The sequence below is a fragment of the Cryptomeria japonica genome, chromosome 5 (genome assembly GCF_030272615.1).
Source record: "Cryptomeria japonica chromosome 5, Sugi_1.0, whole genome shotgun sequence".
Lineage (NCBI taxonomy): Eukaryota > Viridiplantae > Streptophyta > Pinopsida > Cupressales > Cupressaceae > Cryptomeria > Cryptomeria japonica.
The window spans coordinates 373,288,569-373,314,337 of NC_081409.1; the positions used below are offsets into that span (position 1 = coordinate 373,288,569).

A 25,769-nucleotide genomic window follows, 5' to 3' on the forward strand; every position below is an offset into this window, starting at 1 on the left:
CTTCTTTCCTATCTCTTACTCTACAATAATCTTGGTAAATATCTAAGAAAATTGTTTCCATTTTAGGCCAAGTAGAGATTGAACTAGCTCGTAAACCCATAAACCATCTTAATGTTGATTCTTTCAAAGTGGAGAGAAACAACTTCAACTTTTGATTCCCCAACAACAGTGCCAAAATGGTGTGCAAGGTTATTGCTTTAAAAACTCGCACCATTTAATTTATCTCAATATCAAATCGAGGTGTGTCTAAAGCTATCTGTGATAAGGGTTCTTTGTGGTACAATTTTTTAGGGTTTTGCACTGTACAACAATGACTAACAGTTGGTTCAAAACTCCGTCAGGAGTTGGTTAGGAGCTATCAGGAGCTCTCAATCTTGGTTGTCAATCAAACTAAAATCTGGGTTTCTAAACAACTTATTTCTAAGAAGACTCGAGTTTGACAACAAAAATGTAATAGAACTGAATTAAGCTAGAATCATGGAGTTCCCTAGAAAACTTGAAACTACTTCTAAGTCTAGGAATTTGAACCTAGATTAAGTGCTGAAAGTAAATCTAATTACGCTTGCAATAATAATAGCTTATGTTTTGTTGTGGTTATGCCATTTGTTACTTTCAATGTTGTGTTTCCTATTGTGTCCTGTTGTTTATGCAATTACCCTTCCCATTAATAAACAATTATATGACCATTTTTTGTCATTTGGGCATGAAAGGATACAAATATGAACGGGCGTGCAAAAATCCAGAGGTCATAATTAGGAAAATTAGTTTTTAGATGTTAGGGATGCTACGTCACATGATTTTTTCCAAAATGGTTGAATGACGAGAATTTAACTGGCACAAGAGCTTTTGAGTCATGTTTCATTAAAGCAAACAGAATAAAAGTATGGTTCATTGGGAAAGGTGTTAAATAGGCACTTTTCATCTCTACACTAAGGAACAAAGTCACCAGGGAACGAAACATCTAGAACAGAATATGTCAACTATTACACATTCAGCAATTACCTAACGAGAATAACTAAATTAAAATGTATTTCAACAAAACTCAAAGTAATGACAACTAGGAGAACGGTAGTCCCAATCATAACGGCAAAAACCTATAGGGACTGACTTTACAAACAAGAACGATAAAGGTCTTTCCAACTAATTGGGAAAAACTTGAGAAAATATCAAGAAATTAAAAAAATGCATAAAATTCATAAAAATAGAAAAAAATGTTGTTTTGTAGTGATTTTGCAATAAAAATCATGACTTAATGAGTATTTTGCTGAATTTTATTTCACTGATCCCTTTACAAAAGCAAGGATTAACAACTGTCTTGGCAGATTTCAAAATCATTTTTATTTTCGAATCCCATAAATGATTGAAAATACCTGCATTTCACACTAAAGTGCATACAATTTTGATTCCTTGTCATACAAGGAAATAGATAATAGAGTGCAAAAACTTGAAGAGAGATAGAAATGTAAAGAATGTATCAGGTGTGGGATTGTCTTTAAAACATAGCTTGCTTGTTCATCACACTAATACTTATGCACTATCATCTTCTTCAATTATGTGTCATAAATTTGCCAATGGTATAAATGAAACATGGCTGGACTTATGACAGTGTTGAGGATCAAGTTCAATCATGATCTATCCGTTCCAAAATAATACAAACAATAAATTATTTCCTTCCTGATGCAACCAATAATTGGTGCACCATTAGCAGTTGTATATATTAGAAAATAATGCTCATTCATGAATCTTATCTGTTCTGAAATCTTGAAGATGAAACAATAAAGACAGCTATCTGAGTGCATTTAATGATTGTTGAGATTCGGGATCAATGAAATCAGAAGTTTAAGAGAGATAACTCACCATTCTGGAGGGAAACTTCTTACCATTTAATACGTACACATAGAATATTGAAACTTTTGAATTTCTACAATGAATTCCTTAATAGGTAGTGTTTTACATAATTTACTGAGCTTCGTCTCTAGTTTTGGGTCATTATGCTTTCAATAATAATCAGCCCAAAGCATGCTTTGACATCAGCTCAAACCTACAATCATCTTCTCCCTTGTGCATTACAAAAGGACAAGATTGTAACTGAAAATGAATGGAGTGCACCTTAATCTTGATACCATTTTCTCTGCAGTCATGTTGGTCAGTAGTGCATACTTAAACTCCATACCAGCAGGTACAGATCTGATCACCTCCATCTATATCAGTCAAGCGAGGATCTTGAGAGAACCTTGAACCTTGGATGTGAAACCACTGGAAGAATATAGCCCTAACTATTTCCGGCTTTGACTCTGCATCAAAATTTTGCTGCAATCACAAACTGAAGAGTGGCACCGAACCAATTCAATGAAATGGAAGGCTAAGAAAATGAGGCCCTAACAATGAAATCTTATGCCAAAAGGAGGCCTGATACACTGAAATCAAAGGCCAACAAGGAGGCCCAGAGGTACAATGAAACCTAAAGCCAAAGAAATGAGGCCATATTGACACAAGAAATTACACTGCACTAAAATGGCATAAGCCTGGTGAAAGTACGGAGAAATAGCTTCTACCAATCAAACCTGCTCTTTTTTGCACTCATACTACTTCATAAACTTCTGATGTGCCTACATTCTGTGGCTTTTTCCTTTTGCTAGAATTTGTTGGCCAATATGATGAAAGTGCTACTACTTTGCCAATTATGATCAGAGTAGGTGAGACTAGATGACCGTCAATTACTTCATCAGGCAAGTTCTGAAGTTCAGCAAAAACCTGTTTACACACAGTGTGTCATGATCATCAGAAATATGGACTCAATTTTACAAAATGAAAGTTGATGCTTGATTATCTGTTTAGAAGCTTTACGGAATTAACATAATAAGGAATTGTCAAAAATAAATATGAACCTGCAGCAGATAGTGACATAAAAACATAAATTCGTCTCAGACAAGTACAGAAAAAAAATGAAGGAAATGTGCGAAAGAATCATCCAGCTTCATTGGATAGTGCATACTGCATAATAACACAAATCTTTAATGATATAATTGAAAAGGCCATGAAAGAATGTATGAATGGTGTTTTTAAGATATTGTTTAAAAGAATGTAAGCATGGTGTTTTTAGTCAGGATCTGATTGCATCGTCAATAGCATAGAAATCTTTGCAAAAAAAGTCAAAAGGTGACTAGAACTCCTTGCAGATAAAATTATGCAGGTCACATACAAATAAGTAAAAGAAAAGTTAAGACCGGATGAAGCAAAGAAGATTTCTGGTCATCATCAACAACAATATACTTACAAATATACAAATATACATTTACCAATGAAGAATAAAATAAAATGAAGAAAAATAAACCATTAAAGATGGCTCCTTTAATACTTTTCTGCATTTGTCAATTCATTTCCAGCTCTTGAAAACATATTCTTATATTAGACACGTCAACATGATAACAATTCAGCAGTCAGATAGTACCATACCATTCTTTGTTGAGAAGTAGTTCCACGCTCAACAGCAACTGTTGGAGTTTCAGGAGTCAATCCACATGAAATTAGTTTTTCTGCAAGAGCTGGAAGAGTCGCTAGACCCATGTAGATTACTAGTGTTGATTCAGGATCGGCTGCATGCTTAACTACAAATAGAGGGTCTGTTCCTCCCTTCTTAGAGTGTCCAGTGAGAAACCTAACACTAAAACAAGTATGAATTTTCTCATAAGGAGATGACACTGAGTATAGATGTAGCATGTAATCACTAATGAATAAAATGAGAACTTAGTTATCTGCTTGTGAAAAAGAGATTCAAAATAATGCAGCACTGCAATCTATGATTCTTTGTGAAAATTTCACATCTGAATAAGGTAAAGAATGGCTTTACAGTGCTATAACTCCCAATTTCACAAATAACAAATATGAATTTGCAGAATATTTCTTTGTAACAACTGTTGAGAAGAGATTGCAACTTTACAATACATTTCAAGAGACCGTCAAATTGCAAGGACTTTCCTTGAAGCAATTTGATGGCACACCCCCCTAGTCATGATTCAGTCCAGTGCAATTTGTGTGATTTACCTAGGAAATCTGCAATGTTTGATCTTCCCAGTTAAGCAAAATTCTGAACACAAAAAGGCAGCTAACATTACCAATGCTTTGCCAGCACCGTGCTCACATTAACATTGGCATTCCTTGTACTCACATTCTCTGGTGACTACGTTTATCTACTAAAAATTTCAACACATTGATGCAAAGGATATGCCAATAAAGATGTAAATATTTTTTTTAATACAAGTAATGAAATAATTTGTAATAAACTTTTCATCCTCAATGTTAAGTATATAGCTTCATTCAGATTGTAGAAATCCATATATATATATATATATATATATATATGCATATTTATTAATTCATATTTTAATCAACATGTTCTGAATAATCCCGATAACTATCGGGTCACATTAGTTAAGAGAGCCCGAGCACCATCGTTGTTAACTAATGCGGTGAATAAGAGACGGAGTGTCATGTCCCCGTAGGGTCATGACTCTACGTGGCATAAGCCACGTAGAAGTCATGCCCCTACATGGACATGACTCTTCGTCTCCTTATATGTGCAAAGGGCATCAACACTTTCTGGTAATTAAGATCAATAATGGTGGCAATCTCATGACCCAGAAAACTGTCGACATTACAGTAGCAGATTAATATCAGTGTGTTATATTCAGATACGTATTGAAGAAAACTGTATTATTGCAGTGATCTCATTAAAGTCCATCCTGATTAAATATCTTCAGACTGTTATCTTCTCTATCTTTGATCCAGATTCCTTAACACTCAATTTTGTTTTTCCCTTTTTCTGTTTCTCCTTTTTTATTGCTAAATGAGGATTTTCCGTTTCCTAACCAAATGTACTTTAAATTATTTATAGAGATGACATGTTTTTTGTTTCAACCAAGATCATTGTTAACACACTCACCAGTGAACCGGTGAATCTCATGATTGATACACCAACCCCTAAAAAATAGAAACCAGTAAATCTCTAACAGACTTGCTAGACTAGTCAAGTAAAGAGAAACTCCCAAAACCCACTAGCAGAACTCGCCTTCATGTTACCCACTAGCAGAACTCACCTTCATGTTTAAAAAACAGTAAGCAATTTTATTTACTAAAAATTGGATAAAAGAAATTAATTTTGAAAAAAGAGAAAAATACCTAACAAATTAATTTTGGAAAAAGAAAAAAACCTTAACACTTGAGCATGAACAGAGAAAAAAGATATCACTCAAAAGAAAAAACAAAAACAAAAAGACATCACATTGTAAAAAACTAGATAAAAGAAATTAATTTTGAAAAAAGAAAAAAACTAAGTTACCTGTCCAGGTTCGGGCACGGGTTCAGGTACGCAAACATAGTTCGTGGGTATGAGCAAAAATTTGTTTGCCCTTGGGTTCATGAGTTTGGATTCGTCCATATACATACATACATATACACACAAAAATTTAAAGAAATATATAGAATTACAAAACTAAACACATTTGATAGTATGATACTTCATCATTGATCAATGCCAAATGGCAATTGATAGTTTAGAATTTCAATATTATAATATTATGTCATATGCCATTTAATATATATCAATGTATCATATATGTCTAGGGTCAGATTAGAGTTTCAGAGTTAAAATCAAAAGTGTTTTTTAATTTAAAAATGTCACTTTTTAAGTGAATGGTGGTTTGTTGGCCTGGGTTCGTCCGGGTCTGCGTTTGGGTTTGCCCAGGTGCACCCCAGGGGCCCTGGGTTCGCTGTGGATACGCGTTCATGGACCCACAGTGAAGCCGGGGCTCTGAGGTGCACCCATGCGTACCCAGATGCAGATCCAGACCTGGATGAACCCAGTCCAGATATGGCGGGCAATCTGGATGAACTCGGTAACTCAGGAAAAAAACCTAACACTTGAGCATGAACAGAGCAAAAAGATGTCACTCAAAATAAAAAACAAAAGCAAAAAGACATCACAGCAAAAACATGACAGCAACAAAACATCAACAAACTGTGTTTTAAATCAGCAGAGGGTGCGTTTGTAAATTTGGAGCAGCCTAGAGTGCATTTTAAGCAACAATTTTGAAAAGCTATTTCCTTATTTATTTCCAAATTGTTAATGCATGATAGCTTCGGTAAGATAAATGATTGAATGAGAGATAAATGAAGTCTCTCATTCAATCATTTATCCTATTGATTAAACCATTAATCAAAACTTCAAGCTATTCTATTTGATGATTATTCCTCATCGATAACCATGGCATATTGGTAATCATCGATAGTTATCTAATTAATCATCTATCCAATCATCTATCCCGATCTATATCGGATTTGTTCTCAACAAGTGATTATTATATAACTATCGGGTGGCATAGTAATACAACGATCAATGATCAATGATTAATGATTAATGAATATAACCATTAGTTAAGTGATCGGTGTCGGTTAACATAGACACCGATTCACTTCGGTTACTTTGCAATACCAAATGCCATCATTAATACCGATTGGCATATCGGTTAAACATGTTAATATGTTACGTAAGGCCCGATTAATATCAGGTTGGAAAATATGTCATATGTTATGTGATCACCGATTAATATCGGGTTGGCAAATATGTCATATGTTATGTGATCACCAATTAATATCGGGTTGGCAAATATGTTATGTGTTATGTGATCACCGATTAATATCAGGCTGACAAATATGTTTAACACCGGTTGATATTATATACCAAAGGGTGCGATCAAGTAGTGTCTTGATCGGTCATGTCCATAAGACATGACCGGTCAAGGCACTGCTTGATCCTCCCCTCTCATATATATATATATATATCATATGGCATATGAGAAAAAGGACATAGAAAACAAAAAAATGCTCCTCTCACCTGCCATACAAAAGAAGATAATCAGATTTATCATATAAATAGACAATACATAGATCAAGAAAATTATAACTAGAATATATCTTGCATATTGAATTGAGAATTGAACATCATTTACATGGTATCAGAGCCAAGTTGAATCGAACCTGAGGCTATTCAATTCTGTGGAAAATTCAAACAAGCATATATTCAAACATCAAAATTCTTCTAATGGGTAGCGCCATCAGATTTAAAGATCCTATCAGATTTGTTGAAGCAATCAAACAACTCCTCGTCTAGGTCGGAACTTCTTTGAGCGTGGTGATTTGGATATCTCGATTGCCTATTCTAATGCAATCTGGATATTAAGGGAGATCGACTTTACTCTCAGGGAATCAACTGCAGTTTGCACATTAAAGAGCCAAGTTCTTTGTGGAATCACCAGGGAGCAATTCTATGTGAATCGAACAAGGCAATAAGGAAGGTTGCAAGTCAAAGTTTGATGGCGGATATGTGTCTCTAACTGTCCATAAGATCACAAGAGTAACCAGTGCACTCTGGATGAATACTTCTTCGAAGTGCCTTGTTATCATCAGACAACAACGACTGTATGATCAATTGTCGGGCATTCCTACCATGAGACAAGATTATCTTGTCAAGTGCCTTTCTGTACGAGGATGGGTTCGAACATATGAAGAGGTCTATCACATTCATAGAGTAATGAAACATAAATTGATGGATATTATCGCAGGCTGTTTTTGCAGAGGCGATGACATAGTACACACACCCCGTGAACACAGTTACGGATACAGTTGCGCTACAAAGATAATAGAGTATGTAGCGTCAAAATGCGGGAAAGATGATCTTCCATGTTCCAAGCAGACACTACAAAGCAATGCAAGGTGGAAGAGCAACAACCAGATCGGAAATTATGATCTTCTAAACAAGCTCCTAATTGTTGTAGCAGGTGGTCATGCTCCTAGTCGGTTGGAAAAGAAGGCAGGACATGTTATATTGGCAGTAATGAGTTTATTAGATTGCGGAGCTCGGGTTGGATCATTCTATTTAATAGATAATGCATTGACAACTCTAGATGTTGTAAGGTGTACTGAAGATAATGCTATTATAAAAGTTGTAGGATTTTGCTAGAGGAATGCGATGGAGGAAAACAGTTGATAAATACTCCAAACAAATATGAAGATGGAGAAACTTCTCTTCATCTTGTTTTCTCGGCAGGGTCACGCAAAAACGTTTCATTTGCTTTTGAGAAGAGAGCTGAAGTAGACGTTCAAGATGACCGGAAACAGACACCTCTGGACGATGCAATTACATGTAGACAAGATGTAGTCAAATGTCTTTATGAAACTAGAGCAAATGAACTGGTAGTTCCATCTATTGAACTGGGCATTAAGGTTTATCCTTAATGTTGTTTGGCGCTAGCGCCACAACATTGGAAACAATACTCATATATTTGCCAGTCAAAGAGAGACATGAGAAGCGACGGTCTTACTGTAGACAAAACCAATTCGATGCTCTCCTTCCATAGCATGTACAGATTTGCAGAGAAGGGTCTTCATTTGAATGAATGGCTGGGAAGATTATTGAGGAAGATCTATGCCACATTGATACTGCTGAGTGTCTTGTGCGTGGCATATGGGCTCAACATCTCACAGATCCTGGTTATATCAGATGAACACAACAACTAAAAATATGTGTATCAAAGAGCAAACATCAAATGAGATCTAAATCATCAAGTGCAAGCAAACAAAAAAAAATCAGGAATGAACAATTGTTGGATTGCGAGGAAGACTAATAAACAGAGATAAGTAATCCATGTTTGATTAATGGTCATGAATTTCATATGTAGTTATTAATTCATGCAATTACATTATGCGTATTATTTGTGAATCAACGTTGTCAGTAGGTGTCCGCACACGACAAGCTGCATTTGAATATCTTGTTTCAATTTCTTCAACATACTATGAGAAACTTACCCCTTACATGCAGGACATCTTTAGAATCACAACAAAAGCAGTTAAAAGTGATGAAGAGCTTGTTGCTCTTTAGGCTATAGAGTTTTGAAGTACTATTTGTGATGAAGAATTCAAGAAGAATATGGAGGGGACTTTAGTGGAGATTCTGAGATTCCGCATTTCCATTCTATAAACAAGTATTTGCCTACAGAAGTGCAACAGTCCATGAGGAAGCAATGTTGACCATAGGGGCCCTTGCTCATGCTACTGGTGGTGAATTTGCTAAGTACATGCCAGAGTTCTATAAGTCATGTTTTGCAGGTGATCTTTCAAGATAAAGAAAGGACAGACCAAGAAGCATAAGAGATTTCATTCAAGGGAGAAAGAACTCGATGCTTGCAGTCATAGGACTGAGTTGATGGCAGTAAGTATTTATCGAAGAAGAAGAACCCATACAGTTTGTTCTTGTAATCTGGTTCTTCGAAGAGGAGGTCAGATGGTTGATATCAGATTCAGAGGGAGTCTAACATTCCATCAGAAGCAACCTTAAACAAGGAGGTCAGAGTGAGTCTGACATTTCATCAGAAGCAACCTTAGACAAGGAGGTTAGAAGGTTGATATCAGGTTCAGAGGGAGCCACACCATCACGAAGATATGCTTAATACACTCTTCTCTGTGAGATAGAAGTTTAAGGAGCAAGCCCTTGTTAATTCACTCTTCTCTGTGAGGGAAAAGTTTGAGGTGGAGGCCCTTGTTCCACCCTCTAGGAGTAGCCATGGTGGATGTCATTTCATGACTATATTATTAACAAGGATTCCTCCCTAGCTAAGAGGGAGTGTTGATATTGAAGTGGCCACCCTTGTGAAGAGACATATGGTGTCATTGAGGACCAACCCCTTGCAAAAGGGTGCCTCCCTCAAATATATAGAAGATGCAAACTCATTCTCTAATCCATTCAATTCATGTGAAGAGCAGTTTATATATTAGCTAGAGCAGATCGATCTTGTGAAGAAGGCCAATCAGATATGGTCTTGTGAAATTTGCCTCAAGGAGCGAAGCAACATATATTGGGCCCGTATCTTGCATTATTGTTAGACATATTTGATATATAAAGAAGACATTTAATGCTGGGTTTTTCTCCCTCGAGTAGGAGGGTTTTCCCTTCGAGATCAAACTGCAGATATTCTGACCAAAACTCTTTCCAGAGTAAAGGTTGATCACTTCAAAAAAGGTTTAGGTATGATAGAAAGGTAATATGCTTTGTAATTTGTATTTGCATATCAATAAGATGTTTAATGTGTAAACTTCTTTGTCATGAAAGGACATTTTGGATTTTATCCCCTGGGTTCATATCTAAGAGGTGACGATCTCTCAAGATAATGAACACTTGTATGTAGACATTATAAGGTGACGATCTTATAATGTCCAAACCAATTATCATGTTGGATTTCTGGAGTGTCATGGATGTACCATGATTGTGTTGTGGTAAAACATTTGTATAAGGTGTTTTGTGCACATACCACAACTAGGATAAGATGAGAATTTAAATCCTTCTCATATGATTATCCTTAAGTATTGCGTGTTTAGGCAATACTGATATCACATGCTTAGGTGATATCCTGTCATCACAAGATTGACGTGATGGACATTTGTATCACGTGTTTAGGTGATACTTCATATCATGTGATTAGGTGATATGATTTTCTAAAATGAGAATTTAAATCCTTCTCATATGATTATCCTTAAGTATTGCGTGTTTAGGCAACACTAATATCACATGCTTAGGTGATATCCTATCATCACAAGATTGACGTGATGGACATTTGTATCACGTGTTTAGGTGATACTTCATATCATGTGATTAGGTGATATGATTTTCTAAAATGAGAATTTAAATCTTTCTCATATGATTATCCTTAAGTATTGCGTTTAGGCAATACTGATATCACATGCTTAGGTGATATCCTGTCATCACAAGATTGACGTGATGGACATTTGTATCACATGTTTAAGTGATACTTCATATCATGTGATTAGGTGATATAATTTTCTCAGAGAGTCAGATTGTGTAAAGAATACTAATCATCATTTGAATTGTGATGCTTGATATATTGTTGGCATTTATCTTACCTAGCTAAGAGGGAGTGTTAATGCATGATAGCTTCGGTAAGATAAATGATTGAATGAGAGATAAATGAAGTCTCTCATTCAATCATTTATCCTATCGATTAAACCATTAATCAAAACTTCAAGCTATTCTATTTGATGATTATTCCTCATCGATAACCATGGCATATTGGTAATCAACGATAGTTATCTAATTAATCATCTATCCCGATCTATATCGGATTTGTTCTCAACAAGTGATTATTATATAACTATCGGGTGGCATAGTAATACACTGATCAATGATTAATGAATATAACCATTAGTTAAGTGATCGGTGTCGGTTAACATAGACACCGATTCACTTCAGTTACTTTGCAATACCAAACGCCATCATTAATACCGATTGGCATATCGGTTAAACATGTTAATATGTTACATAAGTCCTGATTAATATCGGGTTTGAAAATATGTCATATGTTAGTGATCACCGATTAATATCAGGTTGGCAAATATGTCATATGTTATGTGATCACCGATTAATATCGGGTTGGCAAATATGTTATGTGTTATGTGATCACCGATTAATATCGGGCTGACAAATATGTTTAACACCGGTTGATATTATATACCAAAGGGTGCGATCAAGTAGTGTCTTGATCGGTCATGTCCATAAGACATGACCGGTCAAGGCAGTGCTTGATCCTCCCCTCTCATATATATATATATATATCGTATGGCATATGAGAAAAAGGACATAGAAATCAAAAAAATGCTCCTCTCACCTGCCATACAAAAGAAGATAATCAGATTTATCATATAAATAGACAATACATAGATCAAAAAAATTATAACTAGAATATATCTTGCATATTGAATTGAGAATTGAACATCATTTACACAAATAACCATTTATTTTACATTTTTCTTCTTCTTTCCATTATGGAACAAGAAACAAAAAGCAGGGAAAATGAAAAAAAAGTTATTATACTTTTCATTCTTGTCTTTTTTTTTCCATGCTCTACAATCCATTCTTTTTCTCCTCTCCTTTTTAACAAAAAACATTGACTCAAATAATTTCCCTGTTTTCTTTGTCTTGCAGCCTACTTGCAAATCATCATAATGTCAGCACTAATAAGTTCAGGGCTCTCTTGGAAACACGCCACTCTGGGTGTGAAGGGGAATTGGTTTGCAATTACTATAAAACCAAACGTAGTTGAGGAGACATTAATCATCTTAAATTCTCTGTGTGTCCCTGACTGAGAAACTCATTTGTGCCCACAAGCCCCGTCTAAAATCATGCAAGAGCTGTAAACTCAAATTGAGACCTTTAAAGAAGAGGACTTGAGAAAGAATAGAAAAGAAAGAAATAGCTGCCATGAGCCAAGTATACACTTCTACTTCTAAATTTCTTTCATTTCCTTAAGAGTTTAAGCACTAGCTTGTCCCTAGTGTTCACAAATCAGGATTGGATTCCTGAACTAGACCAAAACTCCCAACTATCACTTCAGAGCACAAGTTGAATAGACACAAACACAAAATGGCAAGGAGTGCAGTTGGAGATTTTTGGCTCTATCATTTGATCGTTTCAAGTGCTCAGATAATTAATTCTATTTTTTGTTTCAAAATATGATTTTGTATAAAACTATCTATCTTGAATTTTAAAAAGTACTTTTTTTATTTAGAATACTCGTGTTTTTAAATTTATTTTTAGATCTATTTATTGGCATAATTTATTGGATGCCATTGTTGTTGTTGGGATGGAGTTCAAACTTCAAACCCCTATGATGAAGAGATAAAGCCATTAAGGGCTAAATTTTATAAAAGGTAGCTCATGTGAGCTCCATAATTCAAGAGCAAGGTGAAACAAGGTGGGAGAAGGGTTGGATCATCATGTCTAGTTGTTGAATAGATATGAGAAAATGGGCTCAATTCTTTTGTATCTTGCTCAGATGGAAGAATTTTATAAATTCATTAATCCTATAGAAAGATAAAAAATGATAAATTTCTTTGCAAAATTTTAGAATAAGTTCTCACTACTGAGGTAGGTGAAGCCAAGTTTAAGCAAATAATTACAGAAAATGTAGCAAATTATGTTGCTAAACTTTAAAAGAGAAGGTAGCTGATGCGAGCTCCATAACTGAAGAGCAAGTTGAGAAATGGTAAAAGAAAGGTTGTAACATCATGTCTAGTGGTTGAATGGATATGAGAAAAGGAGTTCAATTCCTTTCTTTCTTCTTTAGATGGGAACAATTTTCTTTAAATTCATTAATGCTTCAGAAAGACAGAAAATGTTGAATTTCTTTGCAAAATTTGAGGAAAAGTTAGACTCTGAAGTGGGCGAAGCCAATTTTGTGCAAATAATTAGACAATGGAGCAAATTATGTTGCTACACATAGACTCCTCGTGGAGAGGCATGACATGGCCCCGCCCTAAAACTGATATACAACCCTGATAAGAAAATTGTCTTATTTATAAGACATCACAATTTTCTAAAACCTAGCTGACTCGCTTATGTAAGCACTTAACTTTAATGCTGGCCGACCCTTGTGGGAACAAAAACAAAATAATTAAAATGGTAAGAGGGGCCTTAGACAATGGAGCAAATTATGTTGCTACACATAGACTCCTCGTGGAGAGGCATGTCATGGCCCCGCCCTAAAACTGATATACAACCCTGATAAGAAAATTGTCTTATTTATAAGACATCACAATTTTCTAAAACCTAGCTGACTCGCTTATGTAAGCACTTAACTTTGATGCTGGCCGACCCTTGTGGGAACAAAAACAAAATAATTAAAATGGTAAGAGGGGCCGACTTATTCTAAGAGGCAGCACTGAGGAAAAATAAATTGGAATGAACTAAATATTCTTAAAGCCAACCTTCACCATGCTGGCTGACTCTCTACTTGTGGCACCAAAGAAATACAATTGAGATTACCTATATATAAAGGGGTGCAAGGGGAAGATCAGCGAACATACTATTAAGTGCAGCAATGTTACCCAAACTAACTAATGAACTGAAGCAATCAATGTAAAGGAAGAGGCAGCAATTAATTGAGGAGAGACACATTGCTAAAGGATGGAACTTTAGGAAAGGTGACTGCCCCCGCTCCCTCCTTGAAGATAAGGCAGGTCATTCGATCAAGTACGGACATCAGAACGAATTCTGCCATAAGCAACCTACAGTCCAACACAGCTATTAACTTAAAAAGACACGTCTTTATGAAGAAGGGTAACCATAGCAAAGCATGTAACCCTATGCCCTTCTCAAAGGCTATATAGTGCAGAATTATCATTAGGAATAAGAAAAACAAGCAAGCAGCAGGACAGAACATCGAAGGAGGTCAGCAGTTTCCATAGTATCTGTCAGACAGAATCAGAAATCATTACTTATTGCAGGAAATAGTATTTACATCTATCTGTGGTATGCATGAATATATGTGCTTGATATATATACTTGATGTATGGCTGTAATATGTGTGTATAATGATATATTGGACATATTATCTTTAATAAATTGATATAAGCAATAAGGTGCGATATTTAGACTGTCAGTTCAATTGTCAAATTGCTGCAATCACCCATGATGAGGTTAGCAAAGAAGTACAAGAAGGGAGAAACTTTTACGAGGTCCTCTTCTAAGTACCTGACTGATAGTCCCATGAGGCCAAGGGGGTGCAAGGTGTGCCCAGCCCTTGGGCTTAGAAGGGAAGGATGCTCCAAACACCCTATTGTGACTTCCCCACCAACCTCAACAAGGGTTGATTATTGGAATGGCTTCAAAGGGACATATATACATGTATTTATCTCATAATCAATCAAATGTAAAGTTGGAGGAAATAAGCTAGGGAGATGCAGTTTACCAGCTCCCCCGAACTAAGTAAACCACCTCAAGGGATGGAACTAGTCATAGTTGGACATTCTTGTTGTTTGTGGGCCGAGAGGCGAGAAGATTACCCCAAGGGATAAAACTAGTCATAGTTGGACGTTCCTGCTGCTTGTGGGATAAGAGGCGAGTTGCCATGATTGGATGATGCATGCTCTTTGGCTTAGTTGGGCTGGGCAGTTTACTGGTGCCCTTTTAACTAAGTTATGATTGGTTATAGGATAGATAGCTAGTTATAATGCTTATCATAATCTACTTATTCACTAACTTGTGTATTCGTTCATTATTTCTTAAATTATTAATGACTAATTAAGTTCACTTTAGTATGTTATTGTCCGCATTGTTGTTTTTGGACACAAACAGGTTAATCCCAATTTGGGGGCATTACAAGGCACCCATCTCTTTTCTAGACTCCTTGTTCCACTCTTACTTTGACCTTATATTTCAAGATATTGGCAAACTTCCTTAAGTCATACCAATTGTAGACCACTGTCACTATATCTGCATATATATACAAATGAGTTAGCTCATCCTGGTTATTTTGTGACCAATTTTTCCACATATATATACAACCATGCTTGTTTCCTCTAACTTAATAAGAAAAAATACAAAAGAGGAATTACCTTGTCTTTGTCACTTTACAACCAGTTTTACCACATTGCAATCTTTAATGTTAAATAGAAATGGTCTCAATTTTCATACTCAAAGACCAATGCTGAAGTCAATGTTAAGAAAAAGGCTTGGATCTTTCCTGACCAATACTTTTTGCTTCCAATGGGAGAGATCGTAGATGTAAGCTCTTACTCTATTCCTTCTTTTTTCGCATATTTACTACCGGTGTGTTCTTTTTATTTGTGTATGAGAAAATAGATAGGGCCAAAGGGACCAGTAGAGACATCTATGTTGGGGTTGATGTAAAATATTGCCCCTGAAAGTAAATCATTGATCGGCAATGGTGCCATTAGCTTCATAAATCATTACATACAATAGATTTTTCTTATATTGTGTATTCCAACTCTGCTCGAATTTCAAAGCCAAAGTGGAGTTTTGAGAGAGCTATACATAGTCATAGCACAAAAAGAAGCGAATTCTCAAATTACAACAATTGTCTTTGAGATCAATATCTTCAAACATGCACAAAGGGACCTCATTAGGTGAGAATATAAAAAGAAACTCAAACAACATTGCAGCCAAGTAAAAGTTGCTTAAGGTTGTACTTTTAAATTTCTAGCATTAGCATTGAACAATGAGCTTGAGTTCTTTTTACTTTATTTTCATTTTAGATAGATAATGGAGAGATATTCTGCTAAGGTACCAAACCTTAAAAGTATTGTTGTACATGTTTGAAGCCAACAACGAAAGGCTTTGAGATATAAGCACAAATAAAGTATGTTTGAGCACATACACTCCAAGAAGCATAAAAAGTTGATGTTGCAAAAATTGACAATTAAACAACTTGTCTATGTCACTAGACCTTAACCTCCATCAGAAGAAAATCTTAAGCTTGGATTAATCTCTCAACACATAGGAAGAAGTTGATCCACTATCAAATTGGATCAACAAATATGTTTGAGGATGACCAAGAGTGGATTGATTAGCCAAGCTTAAGGCAGTGACAATAGTAGTGACATGGAGGGAGAGAGCACAGCACAAGCAGATATTGTTAATACTAGTGACACGTGCATAGGTGTCACAGGTGTAACAAAAACAAGGACCTATATGAGACACCAGCCCATAGAACTAATGATAGTAGGCCTAGTAATGTTGGGCCAAGAGATGCAAGCTCCTTTCAACCATAGTTCACAATTTTGAGTTATACTTTCTTTTTGATGCCATGGATATCCTAATCCATTATTTCTCTAAAACAAAAACACTTAATTATATTTATATATTTAAAAATCTCATTTCCCTCGGCTCAATTCCACTTTTGTACTCATTCATCTCATGTATACTTGTGCATGTGAGCAAAGTAGCATGAATTTGATTAATTTTTATCTTTAAAGTTGATTTATAAAAGGTGTATAGAAAATCACATGCTTTCCTTAAAAAATTTATATACATCAGTTTTTTTTGTTTTTTTTTGGCAAATTGTTGAGTGTCAAATTTGAAGCAAGTTTTTATGCTGAATCCAAGTCTTGAAGTCAAAATCAGATTGCTAAGTCCAAATCTGGTAACCATGGTTGAGATACATTAGACAATCCAATTAAATGATAATCAATCCTATTGCCATATAGTGTTTGTGTCTGTAATGTATTTTTTCCCTTTCTCATTTGAAATGTATATATTTATAATCAATTATAATTGCAACTAATAACAATGATCATGTCCTCGACCACATATCATCTACCTTATCATCATGAATTATTAATTGAAATCATTTAATAAATAGATGACAATAAATAACTTTATATCAATGTCCCTAACATAACCCCAGTTGGTGGCTCTTCTTCCATCAAAAGGGGGACCAGGACTTCTTGGCTTTAGAAGACAGGGGAACATAAGTCCTATTATGGATGTAGATGAACTGCAAGTTGTTCTTCTAATTCTAAATGGTTCCCCTCCTCCTCTGCAGACTCTTGTGCCCATTGCAAGGATTATAAAGGTAAAGGCAAGGTGCTTGAAGAGAATAATGTTAAAGAAGGTCAAAAGCAAAGTGCTAAGTGGGATGACTGGAACAATAAGATCCCACCAAACCATGCTTAAAAATGTCCAAAATAAAGTTGTTTCTTTGGAGAATGATATAAATTTCCATAAGGGTAATTTCCATAAGGGTATAAAGAAATGAATTTTGAAGGGCAATGGGGAACTCAGAGAAAATGTGGGAACCTCCAGCTGCAGATGAATGGAATGGAGAATAATCCTCATTTGGCTAAGGATTCTCTGCTTAAAGAGTATGGTTGTTCTTCAGGAAAGAATGAATCAAATAGAAGCTGAGAAAAAATCCCTGAAGGAGAACTTGAATAAATTCATCCAGCTGAGTAGGATCACCATCAAGAACTTTGTTGTGAATATGAACATGCTAAAGGAAGGGTTCAAGGCTAAAAATGACAATCATATGGAAAACGGAGCTAAAAAATAACCAAAGCTCAGTAGAAGGAGAAGATGGTAAAACAGAAAGAAATTGAGGAATTAACAGAAGATTATATCAACTTAAATGGCAGAGGGATGGGAGGCAATCAAAGACATAAGTATTTTGGGTTCTACCTAGCTTGAAATGTTGTTGTCTCTTTGCCGTAATCTTGCTACAGGCTGTTGTTGAGCTGTCCTCTCTTGCTGTGTGTTTGGACTAGTGTTGATTAAGGCTTATTCTCATTTTTTATTTCTTTCTTATGGTCTTCCACTGCTTTAATCTGGACTCTGGCATTGTATAAGGTTTGGGGACCTTTCAAAACCCTTGCTTTTTAACAAAAAAAGACAGATACATAACATAATACCTCATATTTTTTGTTTCGATTTACATAGATCTTGCAAAATATGCAGTCCATTAAAAGAGTGTAAAGTCTCCCGCTTCAAATTTCCTATTGTTTGTGCCTTTCATGTCTTAACTATTTCTCTCTTCTCCACCATACCATATAATCTACCATAATTATTTTAATCATAACATCAGACAAAAGTAACTTTATTTACTATCCCTAATACATAGATACCAATGGCGCCTATTACAGAGCCAAAATATAATTTACATAGAGAAAAAGAAAAGATAAACTACTTCAAAAGTATTTTGAGTAAATAGAAAAAATGCATTTTCTGTACATTTGTAAAATTGATCAACTGAAAGATCTGCTTACGGGTAAACCACAAATGATGATAAGACATTACAATTCTATTGAATAATTTCACTTCTTCACTCACTACACTGAATTTACAAGAAATTTCAACTTAAATCAATCCATGCAATTCTAAATTAGCTATTGTTATCAATGTAAAGACTGGTTAAAACAGTCTCTTACTTGTTTGCAACACCCCGGTGTGTCAGTGGTATTCCCAATTCTGCTGCAATACCTGACGCAGCAGTGATTCCTGGAACAGGTTCCATTAGTGTCTATTAATTAGAAGCAGATAAATTTGAAAAATCTGTTGCATTTTAGGACTTCAATTGCAAGACTAAAGTCTAAATCTGGTAAACCTGGTACAACTTTGACTTCAATCCCTTGCTGTTGGAGAAAGTCCATTTCTTCCCCACCTCTGCCAAACACCTGCATACAAGCCTTGGGAATGTAAGGAAAGAAGATATAATACAATCCAATTATGACATCAACTAACAACACAATGCAAATACTCAATGAAATAGAACTTATTTAGTAAAATCAATCAGTATCCATCCCCTTAGTTCATTAATGAGTGGCAATGGAAGCCATTTCAATTTCATACATGGATAAACCAGCATAATTTCTGATTGGGAAAAGGATGCGATGGAAATCTTTAACCTTTGGGTACTGAAACTGTTAAATCTAATATCCCATGAAAACTTTACTTAAATTCCAAATTTATGCCATTTAGGAAAAAAGATTTTTTGTCTTATGCACTCAATCTACTTGGCTCCAGGATCATAATTAGTGTAATCAGTGAGATAGGATGTCTGATCTAAATAGAGATATAAGGAAAAGTAAAAATTACACTTATCCACAGGGATATAAATGGATGAATAAGCAACAATAACAACAATAGTTATAGCACTTTTGTATAGAATAGAAAAGAATAGAAAACTTTTAACATCCACGAGGCTTAAGAAAGCCTATGGGACAGTAGACCCTGTTAATTTAGCATTGTGATGTGCTGATCTTATACAATTTAGCTTGATAACGAGCTCTCCCATTCTTGCCACCCATTCAATGCTGAATAAATTTTGAATAAAAGCCACTGTAAAATAACTTATGCAGCTCTCTGATATCACTGTATGCCTTGCAATCTAAAATAAAACGCTTTTCTATTTCCACAGACCCCGCTGCACATAAGATACAAACTCTCTCTTCCCAAAACTCTTTTGGCCCTTTCCACCACCTTGTTTCACATCAAAGACAATGTGAGTTAGTTCTTAGCTGGGGAGTGAGAATCTTTGCCCTCCAAAGGATACGGCCTCTATATAGGCCTTTGGCTGGTGGTTCAATTTGGAGCTAAATTCATCTAGGTAATACTACTTCTTTCTCCCAACTACCTTTGTCAACATAACCTTCTGAAATTTCTCAATCACATAAGCCTTTATATCTTTACTATTATTAGGACACGCATTAAAGTATATGTGCCACTTGTTCATCCACTTACAATATTGTTTCATCCATGTCTTCTTTCTTTCACCAAAGACGTCTTTAAATATGACATTCGGCCAACAATGTGTTTGTCATGACCCCAACCTGATTCAGCAAAATCCAATAAGAAATTGTCTCGCGATAGTGAGACTTCACAATTTCTTACAGCATATCAAATTACCACCAAGAGTAGATCGTAGACATATATTACTGTGTACCAATCATAGCAAGGAACAATTGCTTGATGGAGCACTGTCTCTCTTCTCTATGAATTGTGATTCTCCCTTAACCAACAGAATGATCAACATTAAACAATAAATAATTAAACACCAACCAATGGAGGATTAAGCATTAACAAGCTCGGATTAGAAGGAATGATTAAATGTTGAAGTTCAGTGAACAACAAATAAGATATGACCCCTCCCATTGGTCACAACCTTAGAGGAGGGACCACCACCCTACAAATCGATGGAAGGGTAAAATAAGACAGAGCCACCATTGAAAAAGAGGAGGGAAAAAAGGAAGAAAAATAAGATCTCAGGCATCCAGCAAGGAGGGCATTAACCGTTGCGATTTGGTATGAATAGATGAAAACAATATTATAATATCCATGCACTTGTAATATTTATGCAGTTACAATGTTTATGCATTTATAAACTACTTTCTTGGAATAATCTAATATCCATGCACTTCATATCTTTGCAAACATGCTCTATGTATATTGATAATAAAGATAATGCTGGATAATGTTTGTGTATTGTGATGTATAATTCGTATGTTATTGATGTCTCCAATTGTGGTAGAGGGATAAGGGACACAATAGGGGGAATGGTGAAAGATTCCTCACTGGGTATGGCACCTCATAAAGATGGTTAAGGACCACGAGGCCACCTCATGACGATGGTTAAGGACAGGTTAAGGACCACATGAGGCCAAGGAGGATAAGGTCCTAACCTTGGGCCTAGGGTTGAGTCAAGAGCACCCTATTGCAATCTTCCCTCCAAACCCTATAGGGGTTAGTTATTGAGGTAGACAAGAATGGGGATCTTCAATCATAAGGGGAGAGATGAATAGCATGATGGAGGGGAACAGTGTACAAGCTCCACCTCGTGAGCATGGTTAAAGACCACATGAGGCCAAGGGGGGCAGGGTTTCCACTCTTGGGTCTAGGGTCAAAGATATTTAGGGCACCTCATCATGACCATCCTATCTCCATCCTCGTTATGGTTGAGCCAATCAGATCATTTGGATTTATGTGCAATAAGTTTGTTTCTCCTTTAACCCTAGAGATGGATATATCATATGTATTATGTCTACATTATTATCTAGCTTGGTTGCAGGTTTCCAAGATAGACTTACCTTATTCTATTCTTAGGTAAGGACTATCTCTCTAAGTAATTTAAGTTCCTTGTTTCATTTGGATTTTGCGAATTTAGGGCAAATTACAAGGTAATCCAAGAAAGGGACATTCTAGTGTTTCCATCTGCTCGACTTTTTTTAGGTATCTCAAAAGACACACCATAGTGATGGCCTCAAGAGGAATTGCCCTTGTTTCAACTAGACGAATCTCGTAATGAATTGATGCTTTTAGTTTGTATTTTCTTGTGATCAAGCATTTTTTAATCCTCTCTATCTTTGCCCATTTGGAGTTAGAAGTACTACTAGCCCAAATTTCACACCAGTAAAGCACCACCAAAGTTACTTAAAGCCCAAACAGCATTTGAATAGTTTTCCAATCCCATAACTCTACCTCTCTGCATCTATTTTGAAGAAAAAAAGGGTTCCAACCTCCCAAAGTTCTTTTCCTTGTACAAGTTTCCCAATTGAGCTTGTTATTGAAGTCAATCCCCAAGTATTTGTACTTCATTACTTCTTCTAGGATACTACCTTCAAAATAGAAATCAAACTGATGTTTCCTTTTATTGGAGAAGGTTGTGATCTTGGTCTTACTAATATTAATTTGCATACCCACATCTTTGCAATAGTGCTCAAGTGCAGCCAAATGTGCTTGTAACCCTTGAGCTGATCTAGCAATCAAGATGAGATCATTAACATACAATAGAAGCCTGATAACATACTTTCCAAGGGAGCCCCTTCCCCACCCTTCAAACTCAACCACTCCTCAAGTTTGTCAATATAAAGGCCAAAGAGAGTAGGAGATAAAGGGCAGCTTGTTTAACCCCAATGATGCTCCTAAAGCTTTCTGAAGTACCTGCATGAGTTCTGATTTTTCCCTGAACCTCTTCATAAAGCCTATGCACGGCTGCTCTAAACTGCTCTAGAATACCACGATCCTTCATTCTACACCATAATTTGTGTCTAGGAACCATGCCAAAAGCCTTCTTGAAATCAATAAAGAAACAAAAAGCTTCCTCTTTCTCACCCCAAACTTTTTCAATAATATGTCTCAAAGTAACACCATGATCAATTGTTGGGGGTTTTGGTCTAAAACCTGCTTGCCCTTTTGCTCTCTTATTTTTTTCTTCTACCCATTTGCTGATTATTTGCTCAACTATGCTACCAAACAATTTTGCAAACAAAGGATTGATCATGATGATCCAATAACTAGAGGGATTGATAACATCCCCAACTCTTAAAAAGGGGTATGGCTAGCCAGTGGTTCAATATTATGGAAACCCATGTTGAATGATGTTGTTGAATAAGATTTTCATCCCCCATTTTAAATATTCAGCCTGATGCTCAACCAAGTCCATAGCTTTTCTTGCCCTCAGCTTCTTGATACCTTCCTTGTAAAGTGAAAAGCTTTGTTGTCGTGTTTACTCTTGGAGGTTCTTCAATCCCTGAATCTTGCTCATACAATTGCTTTGCATACTCAAACAATTGAGTGGATGTGATGTTATTCTTCCTTTTCTCTTTTCTTGAATGAAGTTCTCTCCAAAAGAAGCTTTGGGTTCTTCCCTAGGTATATCAGTTCTTCTCTCCTATTATTCATGAAGACTATTTTTTTAAATTAACCATTTTCTTGTATAACCTTGTGTTGACTTACTCTCTTATTATTATTCTTTGTTCTTTTGCAGCCCTCAAGAGCTTCTTGAATTATATATGTTAGCTCATGACTTTGGACCTTTTGGTTGTCTCCTTTCATTCTGCATTAGGTGCCTTACAGTTTCCTTAAACATATTGCATTTTTCTTGGGTTAAAAATAGTGTTCCACGGCCGTTGGGGACGGGGGGACGCGGGGGGGGGCTTTGGGGACGGGGGAACAAAGGGAAAAAGTTTCGGGGACAGGGGGACTTGGGCCTGGGAGAGGGAAACGCGTTTCCGTGGAACACTGGTTAAAAGAATTTTTCCCCTTGTAGGAATTTGATGAGTGGGCTGCTATTGTATCCTAACCTGCTTATTTTTGGGACAAGATATCAAAAGACGAACTGGGTTATGATAAGATTTCAAATCATCCAATAATTCCTCAATCACAAGCTCAGTTATTTTGCCAACTAGGCTCTATGAGCAAATAACCTAATCAACAACACTTGCCCCATTATAGGTTTTGCATGTGAAATTCCTTGAGCTCTTCCAAGTGCACACACCGTTACAGATAAATAGATCAAAAATGCCACAAAAGGCAAGTAACTCCTCACCAAAGTGGTTGATATCCCCTCTATCCACTAAACATCTTGCCCTTGCTGATTTTCCTCATATGTGAGCCAAGGGGGATTTTTATCTTCCTTGCTACACAAGCTACTTGCTTGCTCATTAATTGTCATTACTTTGAAATCACCCACTAGAAGAACTTCACCCTGCTGTGAGAAAGATAAAATATCTTGTTTTAGAGCTGCATAAGGGTCCTTACCATCTAGACTTCTTCTTTTTTTGTGTATTTTTTACCCTTGTTGGGCAAAATAATGGGTTGCAATTATGATTATTTTCTTGTTCTCACAGATTTGAAACCATAAGTATCGCCTATTTGGGTCTATCTTTTCCAACCGAATGTTTCTCCCCTGTGCTTTTTTTATTAGAATCAATATGCCACCATACCCCTTGCCATTTCTGACTGCCTCATTCCTAATCACAAAATATTCGTATAACCTTAACAAGTAGGTGTCTTGCAGCCACCATGCTCATACATTTCTATGAGACATATTATGGCTCTCCCAACAGCAATAGGCCCTAACCCAGGTCCACTTCTCCATGGATAACCTTGTTGGATTTTAGGTCTCAGATTAACAGTAAGAACAAAAATCAGAATTGTATCTTTGACAACTTATATTAACATGAAGGTTAGCTGAACTATTAAACAAACATAGTCTAAATGAAATGCATAAACAATATAACACAAAACAGGAGTTACCTTGGGAAACCTCCCTCTTGAAGGAAAACCCAGCAGGAATGATCCTCAGATCTGATTGTTACCAATTGGATAGATTACAATACTTATCCCTTTAATGCCAATGATGATGAACAAACAGCAATCTGTTTGTTCTAATCTGATAACTAGGTCAGCACACAAGCTTGACCAAGACTGCACCAAATCAGATATAAACAGCCTTCTTCTTTAGATCTGCTCCAGGTCTGATATGATGTCTCAGAGCTTTGATAACCTGTCTTCAATATCAATATGAAGTACACAGGTCTGCACCTTTTGATGATGAAGTCTGCACTCTTTAATGGAGGTATTTGCATCTAGAGTTATGCCCATGAATGGGATTCGCCTTTAGTCTATATAGCATCAGTTCTTCACATACAATGGATCAGATTCTTCAGGCACGGATTGCTCCTAACAGCAGAGATAGTTCACATCAAGTTGGCTCAGATTCTTCATATACTGATTGCACATAATAGCTGAGAAGGTTCGTACTGTACGACTGGAGAATTTCGCACCATAGGGCAAAGGTAGAGTTCGCATCAATCTTTTGGAGCAGAATTATTTGCTTGAAAAACTTATTTTATACACTCCAAATGACACCATATATATATGGTGCTTGCTGACTTATTGGGTCGGCCCAATAAGTAATTGGCGCCAACTTCAAATTTGATTTCCCAGGCTAATATATATATATTTGAATGCTTCCACCTTATATCATATAGGGTCGGCCCTATATTGAATTTGGCACCAGTGTTAGTTTGAATGCCCACGCTACCTTTAGGTGTGGATACAAGTAAGGGCGGGCCCAACCCTATTTAGCAAACAATCAAATGTTGCCTTGGGCAATTTGATTTTTGCTTTATAATTAATTTTCGAACTAGTTACAAACAACAAACCTCTACAAGTTCAGCATACTAGCTTTAATTGTTCTTGGGGAGGCCTTACTTGCTATTTTGCCTTGGGACCTATTGTGACCTTTCACACATCACCCCATTGAGAATGGGACCCTCCCTTTTTTCCTACTTTCTAGGGTTTTTGTTAGAACCTTGTGACCTTCATGCGTCGGTATTGCCAAGTTTGTTAGTTTTGAGTGGTCTGAGCTTTGAAGTTGCAAGTCAATTTGTGCAAACCAAGTTAGAACAGAGTCTAGACACCGTCAGAGTGCCTAGAAAGGCCTAAGGACGAAGATTGCAATTGAATTGGGTCAATTTGGACAACTTTCTATTTTTGGAAAGTTTTGTTTTTTTGGCTTTTTCTGCTTTAGGAAGTTTAGTTTTTGGCACTTTAAGCATGATCCCCAAAATGGCTATTTTTAGAAAGTTTTTCCTATTTTTTAGAGATGCTTGCTTTTTCTATTTTTTGA

General features: G+C 36.1%; 1 protein-coding gene across 2 annotated transcripts in view; it reads right to left on the reverse strand.

Annotated features, from left to right (window-relative positions):
* Positions 1–1,902: 1,902 nt before the first annotated feature.
* LOC131034981 (S-adenosyl-L-methionine-dependent uroporphyrinogen III methyltransferase, chloroplastic) overlaps positions 1,903–25,769 on the reverse strand; it is a 42,898-nt gene continuing 19,031 nt past the window's right edge. Inside the window, exons 3-7 of one of the 2 annotated variants that reach the window (XM_057966610.2) lie at positions 18,963–19,032; positions 18,787–18,856; positions 3,457–3,664; positions 2,565–2,754; positions 1,903–2,294 (exon numbers count right to left, since the gene is read on the reverse strand). In XM_057966610.2, the coding sequence (XP_057822593.2) occupies positions 2,581–2,754; positions 3,457–3,664; positions 18,787–18,856; positions 18,963–19,032 (522 nt within the window). In that variant the 3' untranslated portion in view covers positions 1,903–2,294; positions 2,565–2,580. Of the gene's footprint in view, positions 2,755–3,456; positions 3,665–18,786; positions 18,857–18,962; positions 19,033–25,769 lie in introns of both variants that reach the window. The other variant, XM_057966606.2, reaches the window with a different exon arrangement.